At 45.3% G+C, this 21,476-nt stretch overlaps 1 protein-coding gene across 1 annotated transcript in view; it reads left to right on the top strand.

The window, feature by feature from the left end:
- The window catches only part of LOC138258896 (rab GDP dissociation inhibitor beta-like), a 134,960-nt gene extending 132,000 nt beyond the window's left edge, over positions 1-2,960 (top strand). The window contains exon 11 of the mRNA XM_069206209.1: positions 1,946-2,960. Coding sequence (XP_069062310.1) covers positions 1,946-2,107 — 162 coding nt within the window. The 3' untranslated portion in view covers positions 2,108-2,960. The remainder of the gene's footprint in view (positions 1-1,945) is intronic.
- The last annotated feature ends 18,516 nt before the right edge of the window (positions 2,961-21,476 follow it).

Here is a 21,476-nt window from a genome sequence, read left to right as displayed (position 1 = left end):
TAAACAAACCTAAACATTCTGTTGAGAGAGTAAAAAATAGATTGCTTCTTTAAAAAGAATCAAAACTTCAGCGCCACAATGAGCATGTTGGCAACTGTGCTACATGGAGTGAGGGATTTTTGTGGAAATCAATTCATCATAAGCCAGAGGTCAGAAATTACACATATGTGTTAATAGACCACAACCTCTTGCTCTACAAAAAGTTATTGCATAACTCAAACGTTCCAGAATTTAGTTGTGCAAATTAAAAAAAATAGTTACTTTTTTAGTTAGTTACAGAGAAAGCATGCATGGCTGGACCTGGCTACGAAAACACAACATATTTATTTTATGCTCTTTCCAGAAACGTTGAAAACGGTAGGAATATATTTGTGCATCAGTTGGTGTCAAATTTTGTTTTGTATTACACACTCGTCTCCACCAACTTCTCCACAAACAACACACAAACTGGCATGACTTCACATACTGCATTTTGTCATGTTTAGTAGTATTTCAATGGTAAACACTTGTGTACTACAGAATGCAATTCTTACTCTTTGTGGGTGGGTGCATGTCCTTCCCTAAACCTCCCCTTGCCCCTCCCATTTTGTAGTAAGTATTCCTCATTTTCCAGCCACTCCCCATCCCTCCCACATTTACTACTGACATATAGGCACAGATATAGGGCCTAATTATGAGGCTGGCGGTCTTGAGACTGCCAGCCTCACGGTAGTGGTCGGACCGCTGCACTCCAGGCGGTCTGATCCCCACATTACGACCCTGGCAGTCGGACCGCCACCGTTGCCAGGAACAAGGTTCCTGATGGGGTGGCGGCGGTCACAGTCGTTCTCAGCCACGGCAGCGCTGATCATGAGTCCAGTTTCTGCCAGCCTTTTCATGGCAGGACCCAGCCATTAAAAGGCTGGCGGAAACCCAGTGCTGGGGGCTCCGGGGGGGCCCACGTTCTGCCCACTACCATGTCGTTGGCAGTGCAGGGGCCCCATGGCCAGCACCCTCGGAATGCACAGTGCTACAGCAGACAGCGGGTATTCCGAGGGTGTTGGGAGCACCCTCTGTGTGACGACATTGGACTCATGGAGCAAGACCAATGCCGCTGCACAGTTTCCACTGGGCTGACCGTTGGAAATCTCTGGTTTCAGAGGTTTCCGCTGATCAGCCCAGTGGAAACATTGTAATCGGCCTGGGGGGGACACTGCCATCTCCGCGGCGGTCTTCTCTTTACCGGGCTGGCGGGCCGACGGTCAGCCCGCCAACCTCATAATGAGGCCCATAGTTAGGGGAGGGGAAGGTGGAGAGCTTTGTATATAAATTACTGGATAGCACTTTGTTGAATCTGATTAGTACTACTGTAGTACTTTGAAATGTACTCCAAAAGGCAGTTTGTGAATAAGCCCCTAAAGTTGGTACAGCCGTAATTACTACAACATTAATTTATTTCTATTTTTTACAGTTAGATATACATGTTCAATTTAATTTTAAAGTATATATAAATGAAAAATATTATTTTATCATAAAATGTTTCCATAAATGTTTTTACTTTAAAAATAAATGTAACATTTTTTAAAAAGGTTAAATTAATTTAAGTGAATTCTATACATAACTTTTAGTAATTTCAAATGTGTAATAAATAAATATAAACCTTTTACTTGATGTTTTTTGACAAGTCTTTAAAATAATTGCTAGTTAATTTAATATTTATTTGAATAAAATATTTAGTTCAGAATTAAGTTAATAGTGCTGTAACATTTTTTATTTTGTTCTACATTTAGAATAGATTATTTAACATTAATGATCATTAATATGTAACAATAAATAATGTTTCCAAAATTAGTTAAAGTTTAAAATGTTCCCATATTTTACCATAGGGAGTTCTCAGCCCTTCGTAGACAGCCAATCACAGGAGAATGTAACTGCTAAAAAGTGTCTTCCCCACTTGTCTGTGCAGGTCTTTATTTCCCGCTCGTATGACGCCACTACACACTTCGAGACGACGAGTGATGATATCAAGGACATTTTCCGGAGGATGACCGGCGCCAGTTTCGAGTTTGAGGACATAAAAAAGTACAGTTCCTTAGCCAATCATGCATCCCCTGATCGCAGAAAGTAAATCATGTGGATTTGCAGGGACTGAGTTGCTTCCATGACCTGAAACCGTAGGACCCCTCCAGCTCCTATTTTGTGTCCCCCTTTTTCTTCTCACCTACAGAAGCACCCGATAGGACCGTAGTGATACTAAACATCTGGGACCATCCACCATGTTGGAAGAGGCCCCTTGTCAATCCCTAACTCTAGCCTTCCATGATGGATTCACACATCAGCTCTACAGAATGGAACAGAACAGCTCTACATAACAGAATTTCACATTTTTGGTGCAGCAAAGTTTGTTACTTCCCACACTGTCCGTACTTATGTTATTCATTTCCTGTCTGTCCGAAGCTGTATCTAAGAAATGTGGTCAACATGACCCGCTATCAATCTTGGCCAAGGTCTTTCCTCTTTTTCAGAGGCATTTGACGATGAGATGGAATTGATGCAGACTGCAGGTGCTGTGACATTTGAATGTTGGCAAACAAGACATTCCATGAGTTCCTTAAAAGCCCAAGAACTCATCTGTCCCTTGGTCATCCATTAACACCAGTCAACACCACGAAGATAGACCGTCAAGTCCTTCATCTGGAGCCCGCATAGCTTGGAAGCCGGTGACATCTCCTCCATTCATTCAGATCAGCATCAAATATTGTATTGTAATGCCAGAGCCAAGGCTGCAGGGTAGGTCTTCTAAAGCTCCTCGAGGCAGGCTGAGGTCAGACCTTCTGGCTGTTTGTGTGCTTGGTGAATATTCTAACTTTGTTCTACCACATTTTTCCTCTTTGTGTGTAAATATACATCTGTACTGATATTCTGTCTGGTAGCTGTATTAATATAACCAATGTTATTAATCAGTAAAGCTTTAGAACTTAGACACATGTGTCCGCCATTCCTGTATCTGGATTAATTTCATGAGAGCTATAGGACTTCCATTAGAACCTTACCCAAAGCAGGCAAAGCTAATGCATTCTTGAGACACCCACAGCAGAAGAGAAGGAAATGGGTGGAGCCATGGGAGCGTTCTCTGTCTTTTCAACCTCCTTTTGCTGTTTCTCTTTCTGTTTCTATGTTCATTTCCTCTGTGTTTCACTCTGTCCCCTATTTTTATTTATCGCTTCTAGTCTCCTTTTTTTCTTTTTTCTTGTTTGCTCTGGTATCTTTCTTCTATTGCTTTTTCTCTTCATTTTCATCCCACTCCTTCTATTTTATCCACTTTTCTATTTGTCTTTTCTCAGTCCCGTTCTTTCACTCTGTCCTAGTAACTCCTTCTCTCAATCTCTCTCCATCTGTTCTCATTTGTCCTCATTTCTCTCCCTCAAAGCCCTAATACTTTTCCTATCGCCCTTGCTATTGCTAGAATTGTTTCATTTTCTCTCTTAACTCCCTCTGTTCTGCTGTTTCTTCTGCACTCCACTCCACCTTCCTCTTCCTCGTATCTCACCAAATATTTATCGTCTCATCTCTCTTTTCTTGTCCTTCCTTTTCCTTGGCATCTATCACTTCCACTCTCCCACCTCTCTTTCTTCTGTCTCTTTCTTTCTCTCTCTCTTTCTGTTCCACTCCCTTTCTCTCTACAGTCTTTTGCTGCAGAACCATAGGATATCAGCCAGTGGTCCAACATTCGCTCACCTCTATCCACTACCTTCAAATGTAGCCTGTATGCAGTGCTTAATTTGTAAATAAGTCAGTGCCAGGGCCCTCACCAGGAGGCCACTGCATCTTACACCGCCCAGTGCCCCTTATCATGCTACCAGCGACAGTACCTATACATCTACTAACCATCACTCTTCTACAACTGTGACCATTCAGACTATTCCTGGCCCCCAAAGCTAAATGAATGGCTTGTGCGGCAAGTATCAGTCGTTTTTATTGTATATTGAATTAACAAACAACTGTTGATCTGCTCATCTCTAAATTACACAACTAGCGCCACCATGTGACAGAGGGTCATGTTGGCGCGTCTGACCTTATTTGGTCTCTTGTTGTTAATTTATAAGGGAACGCGTTAGAGGTTCAATAGACCTTTTGGCTCCGCGTAGAGTGATTCCACCATAAGACCCAAATACAATGCAATTACATCATCATAATCAATAACCATCATCAATTACTCTTTGAAGTCAGTAATCTTCACACACCATGACCCATTTAGCCACGAATAACCAAGCTTTCATGTAAAAGTTAGAACGTTTATTTCCCTATATGAACAATGCTAATGTCACGTAAATTAGTCTCAAAACCACCTGGTACACATACACAAACAACACCGGTTGACCAAATCTTCTAAAGAATCTCAATTACATAACTCAGGGTTCTGCAAAGTCGGTCCTGCAGAGCCGGGTCCATGCCAGGTTTTTAGCATATCCACATTTGGAAAAAAGATGTTTCAGAAATCTACATTTTTCTAAATGTGGATATGCTAAAAATCTGGCACGGACCTGGCTCTCCAGGACCGACTTTGCAGAACCCTGAGCCAACGCATTGACAATTAAACATTCAAGAGTCACAGTACAAATCAATAGCAAGAACAACTGCACAATAGAAATAGCATACATCTAGATTCAGCAAATGAGCACTATAAATTCTTTTTGTAGTAGTTTTTGCATCTCCCTATCTAACCTTCAGATTAGAATAGCATGTTTGGGCTTCATGCAAAACAATTTTAGTCAAAGTTAATTTGGAAAACATCTAACTAGGGCTCTAACAAAACAGCAGTTGGTACCTAGAATGAAGGAACAAAACCTACAACAAGAACAATAGCATTTGTTTTACCTCTCCTCTTATGGATCAGCAAGCTGAGATTATCTTCATCAGTTGGACATCGGTTCGGTCCGCATCAGCAACGGGCAGTGAAAGGGAATGGTTCAGAGATGGGGACTCTAAGCTATCTGAACTATTTAAGGAGTAATGTCTAAGGGATCAGAATGCAGCATTAGAAAACTTAAGCAATAAAGTTAAAGATAGAAATAAAGTCATCAGGAACTGTTCAACTCCTCAAACAGAATAGAATGAGCACGCTTCTCTCGGACGTCTAATTTAGAATGTCCTAACGAACATCCCACGTTGCCATTGGTAATCGTATGTTTACAATTAGCCCAATAGAAATAAAAACCCAAATCAGAGTTATAACTAAACTGTCTTTCACACGTCGATGATTGGCTCCTCTTCTCCTGTTCCCATCGTCAGGCTCGTCAGGTAACTTTCTTGTATCCATCCGTACTCCAACCAGTGCATCGATTGTTAGCTCCTGGGAACATCGCAGTCTCACGCATCAAACTATGCAAAATAATTTCTACTACAAGACATTCTAGCAGTCAGTTCTCATGAGAAAGTCAAAGACATCTGCTAACGTTTGGTCAACACAGTGTGAACAATACATCTCTTATTCTCTGAACATACATTCCCACGATTTTATTAAACAGTGCAGCTCAATATGAGGCTGCGCAGACTAGGCCCAAACCTCGTTAACTTAAAGCCTATAAAGCTATAATACATAATGTAAAATCCCTAAAATGACATACTACTACAATTTTCTAAACACATACACTTCAATCAATATTATTCTTCATTTAATAAAGACACTTCATGTTTAATAGCGGCCACTCAAGTGGACACATTTTCCAAGTCGCACAGTATTTTCTATGTTAGTTAAGTTCTAGCAAATTCTTAATACATGACAATCATTAGTAATAAATTCAGCTTTCACAGTCAGAAGATCCAGTGTTGACAATTAAGTGCCAGTGCTGAGCACTGGAAACCACTGGTTCAAATTAAGCAGTCGCTGTATTATTTTCAACAGGTGAGCTCTCTCAAACTCTGACCAGGATCCAAAATGGCCCCACAAAGCAATAGCTTTACAGTCCCATTTTGCATCCTTTAGCACTGCGACAGCTAACCTCCCTTATTTCATTTTTTCTTTTCTCCCAGAAACAGTTGATGCATATAGAGTATGTAATACAAAGGAACACTACAGGCAAACACATAGAGCCTATCTATGAGCACACATTCCACGATTACAGGCAGACACGCACACTCTGGGAATATACAGACACTGCTCATTCCTCAGATTCATGAGTGAATAAACTGAAATGAATAAATGAACTAATTAAATGGGACTTTTAAAGCGCACGGCTGCTCCATGAAGGGTCCTGGCGCTGTACATCTGTATAGAATGGCCAGGTGGGCAGAAAAAGGGAAGAAAAGGGTGAACATTCAAGTCACACCACACAGGCTGCCCTCTTCGAAACCTGGAAAAAGATGAGCAGCCACAGATAAAACTAAACACTTCTGGAGCGAGTTCACAATATCCCTGTTTCAAACTGCCATATGATGGCATAAACTGCCTTTCTAACTTCAGCTTCTAATGGAGTCTGTACTTCCCATACTGCTAAAAGAACTCAGTGGGTTAATATCAGTGCTCAGTCCAGTGAGGGGCACCGGCTCTTATTTGTGAGGGCCGGCACTTATTTTTGTGTCACAAGTATTTACTGCAAGCAAAAGACACATATGGGAAAGACGGAGGAAGAGAAAAACAAAAAAGCGTCACAAAGGGAGAAACCAGAAAGCTGCAAGAGTGAGCGGAAGGGGCAGGGAGTGGCTGTAAATGGATTAAAGAGGCCAGACATGGCTTCAAGATTATGCTGCCTCAGTATTCGGTGCTCGCACATTTAATTGCAACAGGCGCAAGTTACAGAGGAGAGCTTTGGGCACCGGCACGTTTTTATTTACAAATTAAGCACTTATTAATATACCTGCTGCTGAAATATGCTTACCACATGAAGGTGCAGTCATAGCAGAATAAACTCATTGACACCAATGTGGGTATAGTAACATCATGGCACCATGAAGCCAAACCTCTGTGATGGTAGCCATTGTAAGTAAAATAAGCATTGGCAAAGTCAATAGATTTCGCCTTTGAGAATTAGTGGCTTTGTGAATGCCGTTTGGAGATGCTGTACAGCATTGCTGTGCAGTATGGCAAATAGTTTGAAAAAAAGGAGAGGGAGAGAGAGATGATACAGCCGTATCAGATGCGTCATATTGTGGCTGCAGGCATGCATCAGTGCTCTTGCATGCCATTTTGTTTTCATTTATGGATCTGAGATTGATAAGTTAATGTTTTTTTTAGGTCAGAGGAGGCGGTGCTATTTGCGGCCTGGTCTTTTCACCAAAAAAAAAGAAACATTTAAAAAAATAAATAAAGTGGGGAGTGACAGTGGAGCAGGTGGGGGTGGTGGGGGATAGAAATGGGGAGTGGACGAGGAAGGGGAAAAGCAACACACCAGGGAGAGCAACAGACAGGGGTGGCTCCTTCGTTATGGCAAAGGAGTGTCGCTCCCCCTGTCTGAGCCAGCGGCAGGAAAATAAAATGATAGTTGTCTATTGTTTTATTTTTTTATCTGCTGGCTCAGTCAGCAGTGCAGGGAGAGGTGGGGCTGGGCAACGGGAGGTGGGAGGGGGGAAGAGGAGAGAGCCCACCTAAGTGCGCATGTGTGTTTGGCCTGCCGTCTCAGGACGGCCAAACACACATGCGCACTTAGGTTTCTCCAGCCCGGCTGTGTTTAACTGCTGGGCTGGAGAAACTGCGCAGACCCCAGGGCTGTGTCTGAGCGGCAGTCCGAGCCGCTCAGACCAATCCTGGTGCTGCTTTCATACTAAGTTTAGCATGAAAGCAGCACCAGGATTGCTGGGGAGCCTTGTGCTGGTGTCCCAGCATTCACTGGGACACCACATCGAAGAAAGAGGAGCAACGAAAGAGGCTGCGGCGCCCATGGAGGTAAGTTTAATTTAGTTAATTTTTTTATTTTCTCTCCTCAGTGTCCGCCCCTCCCCCATCCCCTTGTGATTTGTGGTGGCCGCCTCTGGCAACACAGGGGGTGGAGAGACAAGCACATGTCTTAGGGTCTGATTTAGAGTTTGGCGGAGTGGATTACTTTGTAACAAACATGACGGATATCCTGTCCACCGTATTACAATTCTATTATAGCCTATGGAACTTGTAATGCGGAGGACGGGCTATCTGTCACGTTTGTGATGGAGAAACCCCTCCACCAACCTTAGGAAGAAACAAATGCATGGTGGAGCAGGGAGTTTGGCACAGGAAGAAGCACACAAAAGAGAGCTTTCAACATGAAATGGACACAAACGAGCGCAGAGTGGGTATTTGGCGGAGGGAGGATAATCACAGAAGGAAGGGAGCTGGAAAACACATGAACTCTCATGAAATGCTTAATCAAAAGTAAACAGTTCCCGAAAAGTGAGCAGTGGAAGGATAGACACAAGCCAATCTGAGAGATGGGAAAAAAGACTCTGCTCCATGGACAGGACAAACATAAGAAGGACAAGATGGGACAAGAAAAGTCATTGCGTAAGAAGCAAGCAAATGAGAGTGACAAAAAAGCCAGCCAATGGTAAGCACCGGGTAGACTGTAAGCCCCTGTAAGTTCTTAGTAAGCCCACAATACGTCTTTTTCATCCACAGAGCTTTTGCTGTCTGGAAGGCTTGACCAAAAAAGATAGATATTTTTGCCAAAAGAGCTTTTGTGATATTGAAATTAGGAGAGAAGGTTCATGTTGTATCCCAGTAGCTGTTCTGAAAAAATAGACATTCTGAAATAGCTTCCTTATGTGGCATTAAACATGAATCTAAAGAGAGAGTTGGTAACTGCTGAGGAACACAAGATTCCATCACTTTAATGCCATTTGCTTGTCACTCAGCTGAACAAGACAGTTGACCTAAAGCATTGGCCACCATAGTGTGGTAGAGTCGGGTAACACATGTCTACTCACCATTGTTGATTTCCCAATAGATGTCCTCGAAAACAGAAATAACCAAAGAGTTGGTGCCAGGCGCCTGCTTCTCGTGATTCACAAGAGAATGAGTCCTGAAAATATATGAAATTGAGGTACCACTATTCTCAGCAGTGACTGTAGGTGTCACTGTGAGCAAAGCATGTGTGACTGAAAGAGCACCCTGACCTCTGATGTGGAGTGACAGATAAAACAGTAACTATCATCAAAGACTGCACAGAAATCACCACAGTTAGGAGATTCACAGCTACCATATACTAGAGACACAAAGTAATCTAGTGATTGAAAAACCAACACTTCACATGAAGAGGGTCTGTGGATGAATGGTTCATTCTTCCTTAAAAGATGAAGAACAGAGCTCTAGGATTCTATATCAGATCACCTATCAGATGTATTTTGTTTATGAGCTGTAGTATATTTTTTATTTTTATTTATCTTATTTTGCATTCTTACATAGTGCAACCAGGCAGAAAGTATCAGTGTGCTGCCTGTGTGAAAAAACAGTGATAGTCATTAAAGTTAAGGTAAAATTGTCTATTCGGTAAATGAGTTAAAAGGGAAGCCTTTGGAACCCAAGTTGACATCTTTTATGAGTTCACAGTTACCACATGAAGTGGGTAGGTGGTTGAACCTACAACGTCAGGTAGGTCGCTGATCACATCCCGATAGGAGTTTGACCGATATAAACAGACCAAAAGTACTAACACTATGAGAGCCCTAGGAGGGCACTGGCTGAAGAATGCTATGTGACACTCAAGGACATTCCCCTATTGATGGATGCACACAGCATGCTTCAAAGGCCTATAAATCTGGCTGGATTAAGGGGCATACATATAAGGATTGCTTTGAAGTGACTTAAAAGTGCTGTGCATTAATGCATTCTCACAAGGTGTGGGATATAGAAGGTGTTTACATGGAGGCATGCGGAGGACAGTACTGCTAGGGGCATGGTACTGGAATACCTTGTAGTAAATATTGTCTGACAAAAAGATTGTGAGCTAAATATTGATTACAAACATTTTGCCACATTAGAGTTATTAATAGAGTTAATAATAGAAAATCCACACCCAGTGCAAACATATTTAGGACATATTTATATCAGATCATACTTTTCTAAGTGGCACTCTGACATACAACTGTGCTTTGTGAATGAGAACACTTAGGGAGCCCTGAAGGAACTTCACCCCTAAAGGTAAAGCTACCTTTGAGGACATGACACTGGGAGGGACAAGAAGCAATAGAGAATCAGTGGAACAGGCGCCAATGACGTATGCACAAGAAGTTTTGCATCAAGTCTTGTCAATGAGGAATGAGGAAGTGCCCGTTTGGATGGTCGCCCCCCAATTTTTAACTGCTTGATGCTGTCGTTTTTGTTCTGAAAGTGCATTGAGGGCTGCTAAGCAGACTTCAGTGCCAGAGCTCATTCCCTTAAATTGTACTGTGATTAGTAAACCCAATTGGCAAGGACTTTACCACCTCTGTAAGGCCCTAGCAAATGGTGCCAGTGGCACCCATGCCAGGGATGGTAAAAGGGTCACCAGGGCTGCAGCACTGATTGTGCCACCCTGCTTGATCTGAGTAAAAGAAAAGCCTGAAGAGCTGCCATGTCAGCCTGAACAGCAGCTTGTCTGCTCGAGTTCAACTCTGCCCACACCAGATGCAGGCAGAGTCCCTTCATTGCCCTGGCACAGGCCAGTCACCTATATGGCAGGCCTCCTATAGCCCAGGAGGCAGAGTGTACTGTGTTATGAGTTAGGACATATGTGCACGAGCATATATGACCCTTTGATAGCATTTCAAACTTAATGCTACCCCAAGTGACTGGCTGTTCATAGGATAACATGGGCAGGCCCCCGGGCAAATGCCAGATACCCAGCTCCATGGTGGCCCGACCGAATTCCCCGTGTTTGGTGTCAAACACTGTGCTTTTTAACCCTGTGCACAATTCTGCCTTGCGCCTTGGTGGCATCTTTAGAGGATGCCCACCGAGTTGCCAGCTTTCCCCTGCCTTGGTGGCCTCCCCCGAGCCATTTGCTGCCAAGAGAAGAGCCTGCCCTCCTACTGGTAGTGCCAATACTTCCCCCAGGATTGAGATAAAGGACCCGGGCAGGGAGGAGGTCACACCTCCACCCTCCCAGGATGACTAGTGTTTTTGTGATCAAGGCGGTGAGCCTCAAAGACTTTCACCACCCTTGATATGTAATCTCTTGTCCCCCGCACGAGAACAAAGTCCTTCATGCCCTGTCCGGTCTGTCAGACGGGAAAATTAGTTATTCAGGAGGCGTACTCCTCCAAGAGGCTAGCCACACCTTTACTGTGGGCTGGGAAGTCTGTATAGCCAAGGAAGGATTCTGCCATTTTGGCAGACCCTGACGTAGGGGGTTGTGGCTAGAAAAGTGACATACTCCCACAGGAAGCAATCACTTCAGAGGCGGACTAGCCACATGGACCAGTGGCCACTGTCCCCCCACCCCCTTAATGTCTCCTAAACTAGGATGTAAGGGGCTCCCCTGACACCAGAACCTCAGTTCTGACTTTGAATCCGGGAAGAAGCACAAAGAAGGTGTTGTCACTGACAACAGGACTTTGGACTCCGTCACAGAGCAAAGGTAGGACACTTAAGTGCCCTGGGGAGTCCATATGCTGAAACAGTGGTTTTGTTGTGTGCCTGCAGTGGTCCACAGACCACTGCCTACTCTTAGAAAAGTAAAAGAAAACTTTTCATTTTTCTTTTTTAAACGCATCCCATTTTCCTTTAAGGAAAACAAACTAATTTTTTTTTTTTTAAACTGCTTTATTGAAAAGCAGTCACAGACATGGTGGTCTGCTGAGCCCAGCAGGCCACCATCCCTGTGATTGTGGCCATTCCAATGGGTCACAAATTGCGACAACCTTATGAATATTAATGAAGTAGGTCCATTTGCAAGCCCTTGCGAAACGCTATATGAAACTCCTAAAATTTCGTACATTCCAATAGCGATTACTTCATTGTGATTCGCAAAAAAATCACTATTTCGTAATCGCTATTGGGAAACTTGATACATCTCGCCCCAGATTCAGGCAGGAGACTCCTAATTTCTAAAGCCCAAAACTTCTTTATTTTAGCTGTCTCCCGCCTCAGGGTTAGTCAGTGGGCAAAATGCATTCCCCTAATTTTTTCACCATTCTCCCTTTTTCCTGTGGGGTGATTTCGTCTGATCAACAAGTGACTGTGTGAAGGGGGCTGAAACCGTGTGACACACAGTGGCACTGTTGAGCTGGCATTGCAACAGGAACCGAACACAGGTTACACAAAAGGTACAAAGTGGGGCGAACAGCAGGCAGCATTGAACTGGAAAAATGACAAAAGAGCCCCCTGAGCCATGGAGGATCACACACAAAGTGCCACCCCCAGTTACTACCGTCTGCTACACATTGGGGTTCATACATGCCAACATTTTACACCAGGAAAGTGGGAGAGTTTGACAAAAATCAGGGAAATGTATTTTCTCCATTGACTTGTATCGAAGAGAGGCAATTTCAGGTGGTAGACAGCTAAAATAAAGCCATTTTGGCAGTGCTTAATTTGAGCCAGTGGTTTCCGGTGCTGGGCACCAGCAGTTATTTTTGAGGGCCGGCACTTATTTTTCTGCCTCAAGCATTTACTGCGAGCAAAAGACACACATTGGAAAGACGGAGGAAGAGGAAAACGAAAAAGCGTCACAGAGGGAGAAAGCTGAAAGAGTGAGCTGAAGGGGCAGGGAGTGGCTGCAAATAGATGAAAGAGGCCCGAGATGGCTTCAAGATTACGCTGCCTCAATATTCAGTGCTTGCACATTTAATTGGAGCAGCCGCATGTTTCAGAGGACAGCTTTGGGCACCGGCATGTCTTTATTTACAAATTAAGCACTGCATTTTGGGCTTTAAGAATCTGGAGTCTCCTGTCTGAATCGGGTTTCTTGCCACATACAAAGGTCTGAGTCGGGTTTAGAGGAAGCTTCGTCTAAGTTGCTTGCGTCTGATTACAGAGACGTATCTATGTTGTTTGACTTGTTTATGTCACTCACACAGCAGTGAAATAAAAGCACGCTGAAAACATTTTAATATTTTATTTCATGTTTTTATGGTCATTTTCTTTTGTTTTTTGTTATCATCTTTCATCACCTGTACACAACATACAAATGACTACTGATGACAGTTGCGGTACCGCCGGGGTTTAAAAAACATTTTAAATGGCATACGAAAGCAGAGTAATAACTGGGCAGACAGGCTAACCCGATTGCATTTCTAATACAAATTGCGGACAATCAAAAACATATTTTTAGGGTCGAGCCTGCGTCGCATGGGCTTGCACATGTGTTTCGCTTGCGAGACGCTTTAGTAGATAGAAAAGGGCTCAGAGCCCCGTCCATGTTACGTCAGTGTCTTTCATTGGTTCGTGGGCTTGCCTTTCAAAATCTGCTTCCTTTCATTAGTGGAAGGCACGCATACGTCATGCCTTTTCTGGTGGTTAGCCCTCCTCGAGTGTAGTGACCAAGTACTGAGAACATGCGAGGCTCGCTGTTTCCCGTCAGGTTTGTGGACTACTTTTTATCTTTTTTTCGCAGCGCGATCTCACTTGGCAGAAGTTCAGCACTTTACATGACATCGACCTGTTGCATAGTTAATTGCACTTTTGCCGGTTACATACATAATTGCACTTTTGCTGATAGGTTTCACTACTACTCTTTTTTGGCTTTTTTTTTTTACCTGCATGCCGTCTTCAACTGTCCGGACGAGTGAACTGTAGCAGCGCGATCGCGCTGTTTTTTCCATTTAATGTGGCAAGAAAAGTCCGGTTGGGTGTTTACAACTGCTAATAGCTGTAACTCGGAGAAATGCGGGACCCTATTGCATTGCAAATGCTTGTTTTCTTTGGACTCGCTACTACAAAGTTTTGTGAATTCTGTGGTTAAACACTGCCACATACTGTCTTGTCTAGGTAGTGCGGATTGGCTCCATCGAGGGCCAGTGTAAATTATGAGACTCCGCGACTGTACATTTTCCACCTAATTATGGATTTGCTGTATTTGCCACATAATCCATCATCCGAAGACTTCAACAAAAAATCGTTTCTATCTCAAACGGATGGAAAAGCACCACAAAATGTGTCGCCGTAGAGTGAAAGGCCATTTGCAAAGGTTGACTGGTCATCTTTGAGTTGCTTATTTCTGTAGTTGGATGGTAACCTGGTACTGACGAGGTAAAATATATGCCCAGACAGTGTTCACGTGGCCAAAAATTTTTGAAATAATAAAGTAATAGTCTCACAAAATGTGCCACCTTATGCCACATAATGTACTCTTTCTCGCCACTTAATTTAGTGAACTTTGATGTATAATTTGGTCCTCTCCTGCCGCATAATTCCAGGAGCCCTGGCTGCAAGTAATATTGACTTGGCATAAATGTTCTGAGAAGTCTATTGTGGCGGAGCAGCCATGTGCTTGAGTTCATCGCCCTGGAGGGAGACAGATCTAGCCATGGAATATGTTCTGACGAGTTCACAGCCAAAGAGGAATATAGTGGGCACGGAGGGACAGCAGGCACTCATAGAAATGGGCACTATGCCACCAGCCATAGTGCATGCCTTAAAGAGTCCACACCGGCTTGCAGATGAGCAGCAAACAGCCCCGGGCACAGTGCTTAATTTGAGCCAGTGGTTGCCAGTGGGGGGCACCGTCACTTATTTTTGTGCACTGGCACTTACATGTCTGCATCATATGGTCCGCCAGTAGAACAGAGATAAAAACACACAGATTGGAAGCAGTGGCGGTTTCTCCAAAATGGCAGAGGAGCGTCGTCCCCCTGGCCTAGAGTCATGAGATGAAAATTAAAACAATAGTTAACTATTGTTTTATTTTTCATCTGCGGGCTCAGCCAGCAATGCAGGGATGGGTGGGGCTGGGTCATGGGAGGTGAGGGGGGGGGAGAAAATGCACCTAGGTGCACATGTGTGTTTGGCCATATGTCTCAGGCAATCCAGGTAGAATACAACGACTTACTGGACCATTTTCCTGGACTTAAGGGGAAACCACAGGGTGGCTTGACCCTTGAGGTCCTTCAGCATGTGGGGACACAGTCAGTCCACTCCTCTCAGGCTGAAGGGCACGGGTGCACAGGTGTCTTCTGACATCAGGTCTGGCACTGGAGTTCCTCGCTATTGTAGGAAGGCATGCAGAAACACTTTGCAGGCATGGACTGGGGGTCCAGTCCAACGAAGCCAACAAGTGGGTTTAGGTCTCACGAGGTGGGGAGACCTGGGGACACCCTTGGTTCTTTTGTCCTGGGTCCAGGGCGGGCAGGTGCAGAGGTGACCTAGGGCATCAAGTCTTTTCCTCCTGGTCACTCATGGTTGCAGGGGGTCTGCAGAAACAGACTGCAGATGTCATCTGAAGTCCACAGTGGGCAAGCACAGGTTAGGCTTCTTTTCTGGAGGGCCTGGGGACCATCCTGACACAGTTGGCCCACTTCAACATGGGTTGGGCAGCTCAGATGCAGTGATGATGTTCAGCATTGGGTTTCTGGCAGTCCCAGTCCTCTCAGGGATTTCTTGGGTGCATTCGGATGCAGGGAAGCAGCCCCTCCACTCCAAGGGAGTTCCTCCTGGCGAATGGCTAAGCACTGGCAGCTCCTCCCATTTCTTGGAGGCTGCAGCAGTGGGATACATCAGTTGCTCCTCGGTTGTTGGGTTCAGCAAGCAGGCCAGCAGGATTGGCGCCAGGTCAGCTGTGCTCCTTGGTTGTCGGGTTCAGCAGGCTTCTTGTCCACTCCTTCTTTTTGTCCAGCGAACATCTGAGGATCTGGTATCTGGGGGTCCCTTAAATACTTAATTCAGGGTTATTAAGGGGAGTGAAGGGTAGTAGCCAATGAGCTAATTACCCTTGGGGGTCACTACACCCCCTAGATGACCACTTCATTTGGGGCGTAGGCATCACCCTGTCCAATGTTCCTAAATTCCACCACACGCAAGATGGCAGAATTTCCTAAGTGATGTCCACTTCAGGCTGGCCACCCTAGGAGTGTTCCCAGTCTGGAAGTGTGACCTGCCTTCTGCACAGCTAATTTTCCTGCCTGTCAAGGTGCCAGATGGGCCCTGGGGCAGGCGGATTGGCATTTACCTCTGAGGAGAGCCAGATCTGCATTACAAAGGCTTCTTTGAAGCTCCTGCCTTGGAATGCAAGTCATCCTGTGGGGAGAGGTGTGTAGCACCCCAGCCCAGACAGGCTTTTGTTTGTGACCTCTCGATAGTGGAGGATCTCACCCTGGAAAGTCAGATTCTCATCTGTTAGTGGCAGGCTGGCCAGAACTGGCCCACCAACAGTTGGTGGGCTTTTCACTGGCACCTCTAAGATGCCCTCAGGGTGCATATTTTAATAAATCCATCACTGGAATCAGTGAAGGTTTATTAAGATGAGATGTTTGATACCAAACATCCCTGGGTTCAGAAAAGCCATCGTGTAGCTAGGGAACTCTTACTGACCAGTGTCCAGCTTATGCATTTAAATTGACTTTCCTGTACACTTACTATATTCAAGAATCGACAAAGACATAGTAGGGGCTTATTTGCTCATACACATTTGCCCTCTCTTGTAATATAATGCCCCCTGCTTTAGGGCTGAAGGCCTGCTGTCAGAGTGACTTACAGATGTTACAAGCAGTGTTTTAGGGGACATGGAACACAAGTGTGTGCCATGTTGTGTTTTAAACTTTGGGAGCACTTCGTCACACAGCCTGCAATGGCAGTCTGCATAAGGTTGGTGCTGGGTCCCTCAGAGTGGCACAAGTTGTGCTGCAGCTCTGAGGGGCCCTCCTCAGTACCTATACCCTAGGTACCAGGGGCACCATTTCCTAGGGACTTATAGAGGTGCTGAAGGCCCTGGTCACTTGAGGATCAAGTGACCAGGTGTCTTGTTTTGGGGAAGGGACACTGGGGACCCGGTTAGCAGGAACCCAGTGTACTTCAGTCAAAGTTGCATCTAAAAGCCAGGCAAAAAGTGGGGGGTACTGCATCCACAACCCAGCTCCCTACACCTTCATGAAACACGTGCTAGATGCGCTAGGCTACTGAAAGACATTCATTCACATGGTCAGATTTTAGTTCAAGTGGAAAATCAGGTTCTATATAACCTCCCAGCATTGCTGTGTTTGACAGGTTCTGTCTTTGGAGCAGTGGTGAGGGTGCTTGGACTGCCTCTATTTTAGGAGCAGTTCCCATGAGACACAGGCTGAGCTAGAGAAAAACGTTTCACTTGAGTCAGGCATGGCCTGCCCACTTCTACTATTATGTTGCATAAACGTGGAACATTTCTGAAATTAACTTGTGCCACGGGCATCATCATTGTTTCCAACTCATGAAAAAATGGCACTCAGAGGGGCACACATAAGGCAATTAAATATCACACAAAAGCTCACTACAAACCTGGAATGTCACACACTGGCAAGTTGAAGACTTGGGAGCTGTGATCTCCCAGAACTTGCAGAAAACAGATCTCAAAAACAGCCAGAGATGGCACCAATAAACTCAGTAGAACCAGTCCAGCAACTATTCCAAGGCACTCCTAATGCATAAGTATTGTGCCTTGCAGGACATCTTGCTCTGTGAGTTAATATTTATTCCTGAGTTCCTTTGGTGCAAGCACTCATGGCCATGACTGCCAGAGCTGGATGTAGGGCTGAATTTAGAATTTGACGGAGGGGGTTACTCCATCACAAATGTGACGGATATCCCATCTGCGTATTATGATCCCATTATAGCCTATGGAGATCGTAATAGTGTGGATGGGATGGTCAAGCAAATCTTCTCACAGAGCCCATTGACCTGCATACAGATAGGGCGGCTACATGGGAACCCAACTCTAATGGTGTTGGGCCCACATCACTAGAGATCCCAGAGGATTAATATTTTGGGGAAGGTGTAATAAACTCACAGGTTCAGAACTTCTTGGGTCTGGTGAGGATGCTGCTAGATACTCGATACCACCGACTGTGACATTTTCTTGCAAAGGACAGTCATATGATGGGGCAGGGGGGCTGATGACACTGCAAAAAGAGCCTTCTTTGAGATTTCCTCCAGAAGAACTGCTTCATCCCAGGTTTTCAGAATGGACCTTTTTTACCTAGTGTAACTATGTATGTGCAGTCACACCTCAGGAAACCCCTAGATCGGAATATTAGAAATAAGCTCTGTGCAAAGTGCTCTAGATCCTAATTACCTAGGAGGCGGCAGCAACCCCAGAGTTAAACCCAACGATGTCTACCTGCAGAGGAACATTTTCCAGGGATCCTAAGAAAGAAATCAGCGGGCTTGGAAAGGCTGCCAGCACAAGCTCCTTCATCAGGAAGGATCTTTTCCAAATTTTGGCGATTTAGTTGGATTTAGCCATGAGAGCCAAACAGGAAGACCTGGCAGTTAACCCCAATGTCTTAGATGAATGGTCATAAAAGAGCCTTCTGTCTCCTTGGAAATAAACATTGTGCACTTTCTGCTGAGCAAAGCCACTCAATTTCCATTAGAATTCACCCTAAATGTGGGGATTTATCATCTTCAGGAGGGGTTTTTATTTGGTAATCCATTAGAGAAGGCGCTGGCCAAATTTGTGAGTGTGTTTACTACACTGGGCAAGGTACAGTTCACTATCAAGAAAGTTTTCAAAAAGGGTATGTAAAGAAATGGCTCCCTGTTGCCGTTACCCCCCACTTTTTGCCTGATACTGATGCTGACTTGACTGAGAAGTGTGCTGGGACCCTGCTAACCAGGCCCCAGCACCAGTGTTCTTTCGCCTAAAATGTACTTTTGATTCCACAATTGGCAAACCCTGGCATCCAGGTAAGTCCCTTGTAACTGGTACCCCTGGTACCAAGGGCCCTGATGCTAGGGAAGGTCTCTAAGGGCTGCAGCATATCTTATGCCACCCTGGGGACCCCTCACTCAGCACAGACACACTGCTTGCCAGCTTGTGTGTGCTGATGAGAACAAAACGAGTAAGTCGAAATGGCACTCCCCTCAGGGTGCCATGCCAACCTCACACTGCCTATGCAGTATAGATAAGTCACCCCTCTAGTAGGCCTTACAGCCCTAAGGCAGGGTGCACTATACCATAGGTGAGGGCACCAGTGCATGAGCACTATGCCCCTACAGTGTCTAAGCAAAACCTTAGACATTGTAAGTGCAGGGTAGCCATAAGAGTATATGGTCTGGGAGTCTGTCAAAAACGAACTCCACAGCTCCATAATGGCTACACTGAATACTGGGAAGTTTGGTATCAAACTTCTCAGAATAATAAACCCACACTGATGCCAGTGTTGGACTTAATAAAAAATGCACACAGAGGACATCTTAGAGATACCCCCTGTATTTTACCCAATTGTTCAGTGCAGGACTGACTGGTCTGTGCCAGCCTGCTGCTGAGAGACGAGTGTCTGACCTCATGCGGTGAGAGCCTTTGTGCTCTCTGAGGACAGAAACAAAGCCTGCTCTGGGTGGAGGTGCTTCACACCTCCCCCCTGCAGGAACTGTAACGCCTAGCAGTGAGCTTCAAAGGCTCAAGCTTCGTGTTACAATGCCCCAGGGCACTCCAGCTAGTGGAGATGCCCGCCCCCTGGACACAGCCCCCACTTTTGGTGGCAAGTCCGGGAGAAATAATGAGAATAACAAGGAGGAGTCACTGGCCAGTCAGGACAGCCCCTAAGGTGTCCTGAGCTGAGGTGACTCCGACTTTTAGAAATCCTCCATCTTGTAGAAGGAGGATTCCCCCAATAGGGATAGAAATGTGACCCCCTCCCCTTGGGAGGAGGCACAAAGAGGGTGTACCCACCCTCAGGGCTAGTAGCCATTGGCTACTAACCCCCCAGACCTAAAACACACCCTTAAATTTAGTATTTAAGGGCTCCCCAGAACCTAAGAATTTAGATTCCTGAAACCTACAAGAAGAAGAAGACTGCTGAGCTGAAAAACCCCTGCAGAGGAAGAACAGAAGACACCAACTGCTTTGGCCCCAGTCCTACCGGCCTGTCTCCTGCCTTCCAAAGAAACCTGCTCCAGGGATGCTTTCCAAAGGACCAGCGACCTCTGAATCCTCAGAGGACTGCCCTGCTTCAAGCAAAACAAGGAACTCCCGAGGACAGCGGCCCTGCTCCAAAAGAACTGCAACTTTGTTTCAAGGAGCAGACTTAAAGACCCCTGCAACTCCCCGCAAGAAGCGTGAGACTTGCAACACTGCACCCGGCGACCCCGACTCGACTGGTGGAGAACCAACACCTCAGGGAGGACCCTCTGGCGATTGCGAGACCGTGAGTAACCAAAGTTGTCCCCCCTGAGCCCCCACAGCGACGCCTGCAGAGGGAATCCCGAGGCTCCCCCTGACCGCGACTGCCTGAACTCCATTTCCCGACGGCTGGAAAAGACTCTGCACCCGCAGCCCCCAGCACCGAAAGGAACGGAACTCCTGTGCAGGAGTGACCCCCAGGAGGCCCTCTCCCTTGTCCAGGTGGTGGCTACCCCGAGGAGCCCCCCCCCTTGCCTGCCTGCAACGCTGAAGAGATCCCTTGATCTCTCATTGATTTACATTGAAAACCTGACGCTTGTTTCTACACTGCACCCGGCCGCCCCAGTGCCGCTGAGGGTGTACTTTTTGTGTGAACTTGTGTCCCCCCCGGTGCCCTACAAAACCCCCCTGGTCTGCCCTCCGAAGACGCGGGTACTTACCTGCTGGCAGACCGGAACCGGGGCTCCCCCTTCTCTCCATTGCAGCCTATGCGTTTTGGGCACCTCTTTGACCTCTGCACCTGACCGGCCCTGAGCTGCTGGTGTGGTAACTTTGGGGTTGCTCTGAACCCCCAACGGTGGGCTACCTTGGACCCAAACCTGAGACTTGTAAGTGATTTACTTACCTGACAAAACTAACAAAAACTTACCTCCCCCAGGAACTGTGAAAATTGCACTGTGTCCACTTTTAAAACAGCTTATTGTGTTTTATGTAAAAAGTATACATGCTAATGTAATGATTCAAAGTTCCTAAAGTACTTACCTGCAATACCTTTCAAATGAGATATTACATGTAGAATTTGAACCTGTGGTTCTCAAAATAAACTAAGAAAATATATTTTTCTATAACAAAACCTATTGGCTGGATTTGTCTCTGAGTGTGTGTTCCTCAATTATTGCCTGTGTGTATGTACAACAAATGCTTAACACTACTCCTTGGATAAGCCTACTGCTCGACCACACTACCACAAAATAGAGCATTAGTATTATCTCTTTTAGCCACTATCTTACCGCTAAGGGGAACCCTTGGACTCTGTGCATACTATTCCTTACTTTGAAATAGTGCATACAGAGCCAACTTCCTACATTGGTGGATCAGCGGTGGGGTACAAGACTTTGCATTTGCTGGACTACTCAGCCAATACCTGATCACACGACAAATTCCAAAAATCGTCATTAGAAATTGATTTTTGCAATTTGAACTATTTTTCTAAATTCTTAAAAGACCTGCTAGGGCCTTGTGTTAGATCCTGTTTAGCATTTCTTTTAGAGTTTAAAAGTTTGTGAAAGTTTGAATTAG

Source organism: Pleurodeles waltl, chromosome 9, assembly GCF_031143425.1.
Source record: "Pleurodeles waltl isolate 20211129_DDA chromosome 9, aPleWal1.hap1.20221129, whole genome shotgun sequence".
Lineage (NCBI taxonomy): Eukaryota > Metazoa > Chordata > Amphibia > Caudata > Salamandridae > Pleurodeles > Pleurodeles waltl.
This window is presented reverse-complemented; position numbering and strand designations above follow the sequence as displayed.